Source organism: Panthera pardus, unplaced genomic scaffold (assembly GCF_024362965.1).
Source record: "Panthera pardus isolate Hobbes unplaced genomic scaffold, ASM2436296v1 HiC_scaffold_22, whole genome shotgun sequence".
Lineage (NCBI taxonomy): Eukaryota > Metazoa > Chordata > Mammalia > Carnivora > Felidae > Panthera > Panthera pardus.
In genome coordinates this window covers 26,888,060-26,901,874 of record NW_026526788.1, presented here as the reverse complement: position 1 = coordinate 26,901,874, position 13,815 = coordinate 26,888,060, and the positions used below count along the sequence as shown (strand labels likewise).

At 34.1% G+C, this 13,815-nt stretch overlaps 1 protein-coding gene across 3 annotated transcripts in view; it reads left to right on the top strand.

The window, feature by feature from the left end:
* The window catches only part of CTNNA3 (catenin alpha 3), a 1,799,646-nt gene that overhangs the window by 1,639,986 nt on the left and 145,845 nt on the right, over positions 1-13,815 (top strand). For all 3 annotated transcript variants that reach the window (XM_053888526.1, XM_019444306.2, XM_053888525.1), the window contains one exon: positions 2,416-2,597. In XM_053888526.1, the coding sequence (XP_053744501.1) occupies positions 2,416-2,597 (182 nt within the window). The remainder of the gene's footprint in view (positions 1-2,415; positions 2,598-13,815) is intronic.

Genomic DNA, 13,815 nt, shown 5'->3' with positions numbered 1-13,815 from the left:
AGGGAGCTGTGTCTTCACTTACGTTCCTTGCTATATGCCAGCAGTAGTAAGGGTTGCTTTTATTATAATAGGCCACATTTCCTGAGAAAAGAAACTACAAACTGTATTCAGAGTATAGCTCATCAGTTAAAAGCCTATTCCTACGAGTGTCAGGGTGGTTCAGTCGATTTAGCATCTGACTTCAGCTCAGGTCATGATCTCATGGTTCATGAGTTTGAGCCTCGCATTGTGCTCTCTGCTGTCAGCACAGAACCCTCTTCAGATCCTCTGTCCCCCTCTCTTTCTGCCTCTCCCTGCTCATTCTCTGTCTCTTTCTCTCTCTCTCTCTCTCTCAAAAATAAATAAACATTAAAATAAATTAAAAAGCCTATTCCTATGAGCTTAATTTAATTCTTCAAATAAAATAGTGCAAGTATGCAAATTTTAAGTGCTAGATATGTTAATATATTTTGATAATTTTCTTACTGAATAGGAGATAGCCATCATTTATTGAGCATTCAATTTGTGTCAAACATTATGCTAAGGAATATAGAGGAAGCTTCAAATTGGAAAGCCTCATTGTTTATTTTCATGACTAGGTTAGAACTGAAGAATGGATAATTAACACTGAGATTTCACAGACACCAAGTTATTTTAGACCCTAAGTTAGTCTGACACTAAATAGATAATAAATTATAGATACTTGATATTGGTTCTTTGGTTATTATTATTTTGTTGGATTTTCCATTGAACATTCTTATAACTCCTTCATTCATGTAATTTAAGCATTTTTGCTTTTATACACGATTGATTCAATAAAGTGTATTTCAACTATTTTGAGCCTAGTGTTCAGAATATTTTGATGCTTTTTGAGATGATTTCTTCTTATTTCCACATGTATAGGGGAAATATAGCATCTGGAAATATAGAGGTATTATAAATATCACATATTCTCTGATAATAATCTAATAAGTAAAATTTACTTAAATGATTTATCCTTTTTAAACTACCCTCTCTGAGATTCATGTACTCATTTTATTAGAATGTATATGGATTTTTTTTTTTGAGAGTATGAGTGACCAGACTGTCCTGTGATATTTTATGGCTGTGATACTATTGAATAACTTTTACTTCAAGATTCTTTTTTATTTGACAGATGGTTATAGGTCCCAGATGCTAAGGCTGTGAATGTGGTGGTTTAGGGGTATAGATGGTATTCTACCCATCCTACATTTCAAATTGCAAGTGAAAATACAAGTTGCATATTGTACAAAATTTGACATATTCAAAGAATAGTACTATGCCAACACATCAACCCTGCTTTTCATGAGAGAAGAACACCTCAAAACTCAGGATGCTAATTAGTGAGGGCTGCCTTAGCATTTTTACTGCCCATAGCATTTTTACTCTTCCCTCAAAGTAGTTTTTATATACATGCACATTTGAATGTGTACATGATGACAAAATACACATATACATCCTTATAATTTTAAATATGTGTTTATCTAATACATATGATTTATATATGTATACTATTATTGTTTTCCAGTATATATTCAATGTTTGAATAAGGATCTATCTGAATGTATATACATACAAGGAAAAATAGACATTATAATGTCAATAGACATTTCAAGATAATTTTGTTATACTTCCACCTTTTGAAGCATACTATTGGTAAAATTAGATAAAATATATGTCTGGGGCACCTGTGTGCTGACAGCATGGAGCCTGCTTGGTATTCTCTCTTCCTCTCTCTCTGCCTTTCCCTTGCTTATGCTCTCTCTCTCTCTCTCTCTCTCTCTCTCTCATTCTCTCTCTCTCTCAAAATGAATAAATAAACTTTAAATAAATAAAGTATATGCTTTTCTAATATATGAGATGTATTATATTAAGTCTGAATTAATTTAAATTTGTATTGCATCAGAAATTTGAGAAATCTCAGGGTGCCTGGGTGGCTTAGTCAGTTAAGTGTCTGCCTTTGGCTCAGGTCATGATCTCAGGGTTCATGAGTTGGAGCCCTGCATTGGGCTCTGTCCTGACAGCTCAGAGCCTGGAGCCTGGTTCAGATTCTGTGCCTCCCTCTCTCTGCCCCTCCCCTGCTCATGCTCTGTATCTCAAAAATAAATAAGCATTAACATTTTTTTTAAAAAAGGAAATTTGAGAAATCTCACATTTATATTAAGGAGTAGATTTAAATATGTCAGACACCAAATTATACATTGTTATTCTCAGTTCTAGAGCAAAAATTCATAATTTAAGAAATTTTTCATATGAAAAATTATGCTGGAAAGTTTTGATTATATCACTTAAAAAAAACACAACATCTTTGTTTTTGAATGAATGAGTTTAAGAATATCCTATAATGACCACTTCTGCCTAAAATGCTCTTTGATATAATGGAATGCTTATAAATATAATTATCATGTGTTTTAGGCTAAGATGACTCAGTTGCCTGAGTCAGAAAAGGAAAAGATTGCTGAGCAAGTTGCTGATTTCAAGAAAGTAAAGAGTAAACTGGATGCTGAGATTGAAATATGGGATGATACAAGCAATGATATCATTGTTCTGGCTAAGAAGATGTGTATGATTATGATGGAGATGACAGACTTCACAAGGTAATTATGTAGAAAATGATGCACAACATTTACAATGGGTTAGAAACATTTGTCAAAGTACTGAAACCTGTTTTTCTGAGTGGCAGGTGCTTAAAACCAAGTGGTAGAAGAAACACAAATACTATAGTATTAGAAAGTTGTAGGTGTGTAGGTCTAGAAGTTTTGGTAAGTAAATATGGAAAAGTTAGTTTCTCATAAACTGCCAAAAAGTGAGTTTAGAAATCTGAAGAGATTTCTAATATCTTCTCCCCTTAGGAATCTTCTCTATGTATCATATTAGCATATTATTTTACAAAGAAATTGGTAAATCAAATTATGATCTCGGTTGGAGCTCTCTGAATGTTTGCTTTCCACAGCTTCATGATTTTAGTCGTAGTGATATATATGTCATCAAGATTTGTGATATCTTTTGCTACTGAGACGTCAAACAAATATATTTTAAATCACAGTGACTTAATAATATACATGAAAGAATCATACATTGTGTGTGAATTCCAGAAGCAATAAAATGTTTATTATAGCTTGAAAATATTATTTTATAGAACTATCCAAAAAGCAGTAAAATAAATAGCTCTTGCCCTACCAGTTACTTAAATATACAAAACTACAATCAAGCTAATTTAGTGTTGGTGTAATTATAAAAGCCACAGAAAGAATACTTGGAAACAGACCTGTTATACTCACTTATGTCACCATACATTATGCACAAAAATAAATTTTGGATAGAGTAATAAATGTAAACTTAAAATCATAACAAGTGGAAAAATGTACACAAATCTTTTATATTAAGATTGAGAAAGGTTTTCCAAGCATTGGAGAAAAAGGAAGAACTTATTTAATTGAACCACATTAAAAATTCTGTAGATCAGTAAAATGTCCCAAATAATATTGAAATATAAATGGATAATTGGGTAAACATTTCTAATAAAAAAACAAAAATATTATGTCATTTATATATAAATAATACTTAAGACATTATAAAGAATAAAGACCCAAATATCCTAGAAAATGAAAACAAGACATGAACAGGTAATTCAGTTTCTCCACATAAAAGATATTACCCATAAATATGTGAATTATATTTAACCTAAAATAATTTAAAATAAGGTAAATTTTAAATTTATAAAATTGGACAAAACTTTTAAAATAGGCTTATTACAAGGAGGATATGGTGATGAAATCATATGTTGGTATAAGCCTTATAGTAATTTGGCAAAATGTATAAACTAAAAACTTTTGTAAACTTTGACATTATCTGTATCTATATCATCTATATCTATATCTATATCTATTTCTGTGTATTACATACACAGTTTCATAAAGAATGCCTTTTATTTATTTATTTTGGTTACATAGATAAAGGAAATGAAATAACTATCTTGAGGAAATTTCTGCATTCCCATGTTCATTGCAGCATAATTCACAATAGCCAAGATATGGAAACAACGTTGGTGTCCTTCAAAAGATGAATTAATAAAGAAAATGTGGTATCTATGTTGATAGCTGGGTAGATAGATAGGAAGATAGACAGATTTATATATGATGGAATATTTTTCGGCCGTAAGAAAGACTAATACTGGATGGTATCACTTGTATGTGGAATCTTAGAAAAAAATCAAACTCATAGAAACAAATGAATGGTGGGCAGTGAGGGGTAGAGGAAATGGGGAGATGTTAGTCAAAGAGCACACACTTTCAGTTGTAAGATGAATAAACTCTAGGAGTATCTAATATACAGTATGGTGACTATTGTTAATAATATTGTATTATATACTTGAAATTGGCTGAGAGTAGATCTCATGCACACACAGAAAAGATAACTATGTGAATTGATGGATGTATATATTTTCATATGCATATATATGTATATGAAAAAAAGAGAGAGATATATATATGTGTGTATATATATATATATATATATATATATATATATATACTCTAATTATTTACACTGCAGAATGAAAACACTTCTCATTGCCCTATTTATCAAACTGAGATTAAACATTGCTTTAGTTTATATTTCTGTCCATAATGTGCTGTTTTCCATATAAATCTATGGACACTTTAAACCATGTCTAAACTCTAATTCAACTTTTTACAGGAAATGTTTCCTTCATGTATGTTTCCTACATAGGTTAATTATATCAGTGATATAATAATTAAAATGCTATTTATTAATCCTTATTTTCAGAACCAGCCTATAACATAAGCATGGGGGATTTAATTATTGAGAATAATATAAATATTACCTATCTTAACAAAAAAGAAGATGTAGTGGAGAGAAGTTGCAGTATGAATAAGATATGGAGAGAGCATTAAAAGGCAGAAGAGTGAAAGTGGGTATCTTTTCATCATACATAGATGGAAGCAAAGATATAACTAACACATAAAATAAAAAAAAATTATGAATAAAATGACATTATCAAGTATTGTAAATATAAACAATGAAGATATATAAATTCATCAAACTAAGGAAAGGAGGGGGAGAAAAAAAGATGAAGTCTTATAAGTGACCTAAATTCTCATTTTTAGGAAAAGTCAATAAATTATATCTTAGAGAAGAAAGTATATTGTTTAGAGGTAGGGAGATCATCACAAGAAATGAAATCATACAAGGTTAAAAATACCTGCTTTCCCTTTGTAGAGGTAAGGATTGCTTTTCATAAATTGTTATTATTTAGTTGGTTTCACCTTGCTTCTCTCTCTCTCTCTCTCTCTCTCTCTCTCTCTCTCTATATATATATATATATATATATGTATATATATATATAGATATAGATCTATAGATCTATATATCCATCCATCAATTCACATAGTTATCTTTTTTGCGTGTGCATGAGGATGCTTAAGATCCACTCTCAGCCAAAACACAGCAGCAATTGCACACAGATACATACACAAGATATTTCCTGAAGCTCCAGGCCCTGTATAGTGTATAACCTCTTCTTAATAAAGTCATTACTCTCAGGATCAGGAAACATACCAAGTTTTCCTGCCACTCAGAAAAAGACAGAGACCTAGACAAATGCCAAGACAGAGGAATTCATCCCAAAAGAAAGAGCAATAAAAGGTTATGGCCAGGGATCTAATGGAAACAGATATAAGCAATATACCAGATCCAGAATTTAAAATAAGATTAATAAGGATACTAGTTGCACTTTAGAAAAGCATAGAAGACACCAGGGAGTTCCTTACTACATAGATAAAGGGCTTAACTAGTCAGGCCAAAATAAAAAATGCTATAACCAAGATGTGAAACTGATTGAATGTAATGAGACAAGGATGGAAAAGGCAGAGGAACAAACAAGTGATATAAAAAATAAAATTATAGAAAATGATGAAGCTTAAAACTAGAGGGAAGGAAAAGTATTGGACATGAATGTAGACCTAGAGACCTCAGCAACTTCATTAAGCATAGTATTATTCACACCATAGGAATCCCAGAAGAAGAGAGGGAAAAGGGGGCATAAGGTTTATTTGAGCAAATTATAGCTGAGAACTTCCCTAATCTGGGGAAGGAAAGAGACATCTAAATCCAGGAGGTGCAGAGAACTCCCATCAAAATTTAAAAAAGCAAGCCAACACCAACACATATCATAGTAAAATTTGCAAAATACAGATATAAGTAAGCAGCAAGGGAAAAGAACTTCCTAACTAACAAGGGAAGACAGATCAGGTTAAAGCAGACCTTTCCATAGAAAATTGGCAGGGGAGAATGGAGTGGCATGATATATTCAATGTGCTGTATAGGAAAAATATTCACCCAAGAAAACTCTATCCAGCAAGTCTGTCATTCAGAATAGAAGGAGAAATAGAGTTTCCCAGCCAAACAAAAATTAAAGAAGTTTGTGACCTTTAAACCAGCTGTGCAATAAATATTAAAGGGGACTATTTAGTGACAGAGAATGACCAAAAGCAACAAAGACTAGAAAGGAGCAGAGAAAATCTCCATAAACACTGTCTTTACAGGTAATACAATAGCACTAAATTCATATCTATCAATAATCACTCTGAATGTAAACTGACTAAATGCTCCAATCAGGAGACATAGGGGAGCACCTGGGTGGCTCAGTTGGTTAAGTGTCTGACTTCAGCTCAGGTCATGATCTCACAGTTTGTGAGTTTGAGACCTGTGTCAGGCTCTGTGCTGAAAGCCTGGAGCCTTGAGTCTGCTTCAGGTTCTGTGTGTCTGTTTCTCTCAAAAATAAATAGACATTAAAAAAGAGAGAGAGACATAGGGTATTGGAATGGATTAAACACAAGATTCATCTATATGCTGCCTTTAAGAGATTCATTTGAGACCTAAAGTCACCTGCAGATTGAAAGTGACGGGATGGAGAATGATTTATCATGCTAATGGACATCAAAAGAAAGCTGGAGTAGCCATACTTATATCAGAAAAACTGAATTTTATACCAATGGCTGTAACAAGAGATGAAGAAGTTCACTATATCATAATAAGGGGGTCTGTCCAACAAGAAGATCTAACAATTGTAAATATTTATACACCCAACTTGAGAGAACCTAAATATATAAAAATTTAATAAAAAACATAAAGAAACTCATTGATCATAGTACAATAATAGGTACTTTAACACCCCACTTACAACAATGGACAGATCATCTTAGCAGAAAATCAACAAGGAAACAATGGCTTTGAATGACACACTGGACCAGGTGGTTTCAACACATATATTAGAACATTTAATCCTAACCCATAACAATACACATTCTTTTGGAGTGCACATGGGACATTCTCCAGGATAGACCACATATAAGGTCAAAAATCAGTCTTTGACAAATACAAAATGATTAAGGTCATACCACACATATTTTCTGACCACAACACTATGAAATTTGAAATCAACCACAAGAAAAAATTGGGAAAGACCACAAGCATATGGAGGTTAAAGAACATACAACTAAATAATGAATGGGCCAACCAGAAAATTAAAGAAGTAAAAAAAAAAAAAAAAAAATACATGGAAAAGTGACAATGAATTCAAAACAGTTCAAAACTTTTGGGATGCAGTGAAAGCTGTCATAATAGGGAACTATAAAGCAATATAGGTCTATCTCAAGAAGCAAGAAAAAAAATCTCAAAACACAACCTAACCTTACACCTAAAGGAGCTCAAAAAAGAACAAGATGTGAAGGCTAAAACCAGTAGAAGAAGGGAAATTATAAGAAAGATTAGAGAAGAAATGAATGATATAGGGAAAAAAAAAGTAAAACAGAGTAATGAAACCAGGAACTGGTTCTTTGAAAGAATTGATAAAATTGATAACCCCCAGCCCAACTTATAAAAAAGAAAATAAAAAGGACCCAAATATATAAAACCTGAAATGAGAGAGGGGAGATCACAACCAACACCACAGAAATACAAACAATTATAAGAGAATATTATGAAAACTAAACATCAACAAATTGGGCAATCTGGAAGAAATGGATAAATTCCTAGAAATATCTAAACTATCAAGATGAAACAGGAAGCAATAGAACATTTGAACAAACTGATAACCAGCAAAGAATTGAATCAGTTATCAAAAATCTCCCAACAAACAGAAGTCCACGGCCAGATGTCTTCCTGGGGGAATTCTACCAAACTTTTTAAGAAGAATTAATACCTATTCTTTTTTTTTAAGTTTATTTATTTTGAGAAAAAGAGAAAGAGGGCAAGCAGTGGAGGGGCAGAGAGAGAGGGAGAGAGAATTCTTAACAGGCTCTGCATGTCAGCACAGAGCTGCACATGGGGTTCAAACTCAAGAATTGTGAGATCATGACCTTATCTGAAATGAAGAGTCAGATACTTAACCAACTGTGCCACCCAGTCACCCCAGTATCTATTCTTTTGAAACTGTTCCAAAAAATATAAATGAAAGGAAAACTTCAAACTCGTTCTATGAGGCCCGCATTACCTTGATTCCAAAACCAAAGACTCCACTAAAAATAAGAATTACAGGCCAGTATCCCTGATGATCATGGATGCAAAAATTCTCAACAAAATAATAGCAAACAAATCCAACAGTACATTAAAAGAGTCTTTCACCAAGATCAAGTATGATTTATTCCTGGGTTGCAAGGATGGTTCAATATTTGCAAATAAATCAACAGGATACACCACATTAATAAAAGAAAGGATAAGAACCATATGATCTTATCAATAGAGGAAGAAAAGCATTTGATAAAATATAGCATCCATTCTAGATAAAAACTCTCAACAAAGTAAGGACAGTGGGAACATACCTCTACATCATAAAGACCATATATGAAATACCTACAACTAATATAATGCTTGATGGAGAAAAAGAGTTTTTCCTTTATGGTCAGGAACAAGACAGGGATATCACTCTCACCATTGTTATTTAACATAGTACTGGAAGTCCTAACCTCAGCAATCAAACAGCAACAAGAAAAAAATCGAAAGGAATCCAAATTGTCAAGGAAGCAGTCAAACATTCACTATTTGTGGACAACATTATATTCCATGTAGAAAACTTGAAAGACTCCACCAAAAAATTGCTAGAACTCATTCAAAAATTCAGTAATGTTGTAGGATACAAAATCAATGTAGAGAAATCTGTTGCATTTCTATACTCCAATAATGAAGCAGCAGCAAGAGAAATCAAGGAATTGATCCCATTTGCAATTGCACCAAAAACCATTAGATAACTAGGAATAAACCTAACCAAAGAGGTAAAATATCTGTACTCTGAAAACTAGAGGAACACTTATGAAAGAAGTTAAAGATGACACAAAGAAATGGAAAAAAATTGCATGCTGATGGATTAGAAGAACAAATATTATTAAAATGTTTATACCGCCCAAAGTAATCTATACATTTGATATGATCTCTATCAAAATACCACCAACAGTTTTCATAGAGACAGAACAAACAATCCTAAAATTTGTATGGAACAACAAAAGACCCTGAATAGCTAAAGCAATCTTGACAAAGATAAACAAAGCTAGAGGCATTACAATGCCAGATTTCAAGCTATATTACAAAGCTGTATTCATCAAAACAGTGGGGCACTGGCACAGAAACAGACACATAGATCAATGGAACAGAATAGGAAACCCAGAAATGGACCCCCAACTATATGGTCAACTAATCATCAGCAAAGGAGGAAAAAATAACCAATGGAAAAAATTCTTTTCAATGAATGGTGTTGGAAAAACTGGGATGCACCATGCAAAAGAATGAAACTGGACCACTTTCCTATACCACACACAAAAATAAATTTAAAAAATTAATGAAAGACCTAAATTTTAGACAGGGAACTATGAAAATCCTAGAGGAGAACACAGGCAGCAACATCTCTGACCTGGGTCAGAGCAACTTTTTATTCTACATATCCCCTGAGGCAAAGGAAACAAAGCAAAAATGAACTATTGGGACATCACCAAGATGAAAAGCTTCTACATAGTGAAGGAAAACAGTCAACAAAACTAAAAGGCAACTGAAGGAATGGGAGAAGATATTTGCAAATGACATATCTGATAAAAGGTAAGTATCCAAAATCTATGAAGAAGGTATCAAACTCAACATCTAAAACACAAATAATCCAGTTAAGAAATGGATGGGCGCACCTGGGTGGCTGTTGGTTAAGCCTCTGACTGTTGATTTTGACTCAGGTCATGATCTCATGGTTTGTGAGATTAAGTCCTACGTTGGCTTCTGCACTGACAGGGAGAAAGCCTGCTTGGGATTCTTTCTCTGCCCCTGCCTGCTCATGTGCATGTGCCATCTTTCTCTCAGAATAAATAAATAGACTTAAAACACAAAGAAATAGGCAGAAGATAGGAATAGACATTTTTCCATTGGAGATATGCAGATAGCCAACAGACACACGGAAGATGCTTAACATCACTCATCATCAGAGAAATACAAATCAAAAACATGATGACATACCATCTCACACCTGTGGGAATGACTAAAATTAACAATGCAGGAAACAACAGATTTTGGGGAGGATGCAGAGAAAGGGGAACACTCTTACACTGTTGGTGGGAATGGAGACTGCTGCAGCCACTCTGGAAAACAGTATGAAGTTTCCTTAGAAAGTTAAAAATAGAACTACCCTACAACCCAGCAATTTCACTACAGGTATATACCCAAAGGAGACAAGTATACTGATTCTAATGGGCACGTGCGTCCTAATATTTATAGCAGCATTATCAACAATAGCCAAATTATGGAAAGAACTGAAATGCACATTGACTGATGAGTAGATAAACAAGATGTGGTATATATGTACAACGGAATATTACTCAAACACAAAAAAGAATAAAATCTTGCCATTTGCAAAGATGTGGATACAGTTAGAATATATTACACAAAGTGAAATAAGTCAGAGAAAGACAAACCATATGCTTTCACTCATATGTGGAATTTAAGAAACAAAAGAGATGAAAATAGGGGAAAGGAAAAAAAAAGTGATGGAAGTGGGGAGGCTGGATGGCTCTGTCAGTTAAGTTTCGGACCTTTGATTTTGGCTTAGGTCTTGATCTCATGGTTTGTGAGATTGAGCCCTCTGTTGGGGGTCTGTGCTGAAAGCATGACACCTACTTGGGATTCTCTCTCCCTCCCTCTCTGCCCTCCCCCACCTCAAAATACATAAACTGAAAGAAAAGAGAGTCAAAACATAAGAAAAACTCTTAACAATTGAGAACAAACTAAGGGTTGTTGGAGGGGAGGTGGGCAGGGGATGGGCTGAATGAGTGATAGATATTAAGGAGGGTACTATTGTGATGAGCACTGGGTATTATATGTAAGTGATGAATCACTAAATTCTACTCCTGAAACTAATACAACACTATATGGTAAGTACTTATATTTTAAATAAAAACTTGAAACATGAAAAAAAAATAAATGAAATAACTGGCTGTGCTCAGGCTGGGAAAGAAAGGCAATGAGGCTGGGATGTAGAACAAAAAGTGGAAAGGTAAAGATATGTCACCAACCAAGTGGTGAGGATACAGACTTCAGGGCAGTTTTTCCTGCTCTTCATCTGTCTCACGCCCAAATGAATGCATGTTTTATTGTTACATACTTTGAATCAAGTTGGAAAAGAATGCTGAAATATGTTTTTGGAAAGGATGCTCAGTGATTTTAAGGGTTTTGTAATCTGTGGCTAGGGTGCTAGAAGAGGATTCACAACTCCAAGGAGTGATAATTCATTGGAAAATAGACACATTTCTTGTTTCACGAAAGTTAAACAGCCCAACTTTCTCACAATCTATAGGTGTCACCATAGGATGCCAAAGGCATCCACAGAACAGGAATACTATGTGTTCAAATTGCGGGAAAAGGAAGAGTAGCAAAATTGAATGTTGAACCTTGATCATCTGTTGCCCTTGAACTCAATCTGGATTCAGTTTCATTTTAGTTCATATAAACTGTGATAAATCTCCAATTGTTTTAAAGTGGATAAAACCTTGCTTTTTACTCCTTTTCACTCCCAGTTCTGTTTTAAGAGGGTTTTTGTTTTTGGTTTTGTTTTTTTTTCCAGACACTGCAATGTTTTTCTGAGCCGTAAATTTAGCAGTTTTATAGATAGGCTATTCCTTAGTTCTACCCACATTACACTTCTTTCACTACAGTTGTTTTAGCTTGTTTATAATGGGACCCAGGAGAACAGGGGTCATAGTTGGCAGTGCAGTATTTATCAACAAGTAGTCGATTTTTGGGAGTACAGTACACTCTTTGTCCCACACATAGAATGTAAGTGGTTATATATTTTTTAAATAATAAAAAGAAAAAAAATATACATTATCTTTTCTAGAGCATCACTGAGTATTCTAATTTCTTTCAATTACTATTTTATTATCAATAAGAAGCAATTATTAGGCTTTGATGAATGCTTACTGTGTACACTATGAAAAATATATGTTTTCTCATTCATATCTCAGCATAGTTTGATTATTATATTTCCCATTTCATTATTAAAGAAACTGTGATTCATAGAGATCCTTTCAGTTGCTCAAGGACACACAAATGAAATTGAATTTGAATCAAAGTTGGTCGAACTTCAGAATCTGGATATCTATTCATCGTATTGCAAGTCTTTATCCGTGGGTGAAACACAGAACGAGACCCAGTCCTTTCCCCAAGGGGAAAACAAAGAGACACGTTGGAAATAATAACAATTATCTAATGCATTGTATTCGTTTAGCTGTAAACCATTAGGATTTCAGAAGAGGGGGGTTATCATTGGGGAATAGAGTAAGCAGAGAACAAAAGTATGAACAAGTAAAGTTTGTATTAGAATTTGGATGAAAGATGGGGATTAGATTGTGGAAGGAGATGATATAAGAGAGAAAATCCACAAAGGTGGAGGCTAGAGGATGGGAATGAGGCAGATCCATTTGGGGGGGTCTCTAAGAAAACTATATAAATACAACATGAAGTTAAGATGGGTACGAAGACAGTGATAGATTACAAAAAGGCCTTAAAAATAGATAGGAGTTTTTGTTGTGGTATTTTTTTAAGAAGTAGGAAATGGGGAACTTTTTAAGAATTGTGATCATGGCGGTGGCATGATGGAAAAGAAATCTAAGAATTACATTCAGGAAGAACGACAGCACTTTTAGACGGTACTAGCAGAGACTCGACCCACGGGGGTCTAGCCACAGTTGGGAGACCCATATAATTAGTCAGGCTTTGGAAATTGTGGTAGAGGCTAACAGAAACTTGGTCAAGTCCTAGAAAGTACTATACCAGGAGCTGGAAAAATTAGTTCCATAAAACCTGAGGTAGCCACCTCTGAGCTTGGCATAAGCCCTTTGGCACACTAACCATTTAGTGCTTCTTCCAGCCTTAACTGGAGACATGGAGATTTTATTCTGGTTGTTTGTGAACAACTACCAATGGAGTGAAGCATCCCTGTCACTACTACTGTGATACATTCATTCCAGGGCAGAAAAGTCAGGCTTTAGTTTTTTAAACATGATTTTTCCTTGATGAAGGATCATCTGCATAGTTACACAATGTATGTTACATTATTATGCGGAGCCTATGGCGTTTTCTAAAACTCAGCATCCCTTTTCTTCAGAATCTGGTGCTTTTTACAATCAGACTTAAGTACTTTAGACTTGCTAGAGGAAAATAAGCCTTTCCCCTTGTACTGATTAGTTTCCCAGGGAAGCATCTTCCAAATTCCTGCCTGGAAGGTAAGGGCTCTGGAAGCAGAGGTGCAGAGAGTGGAATGACTGA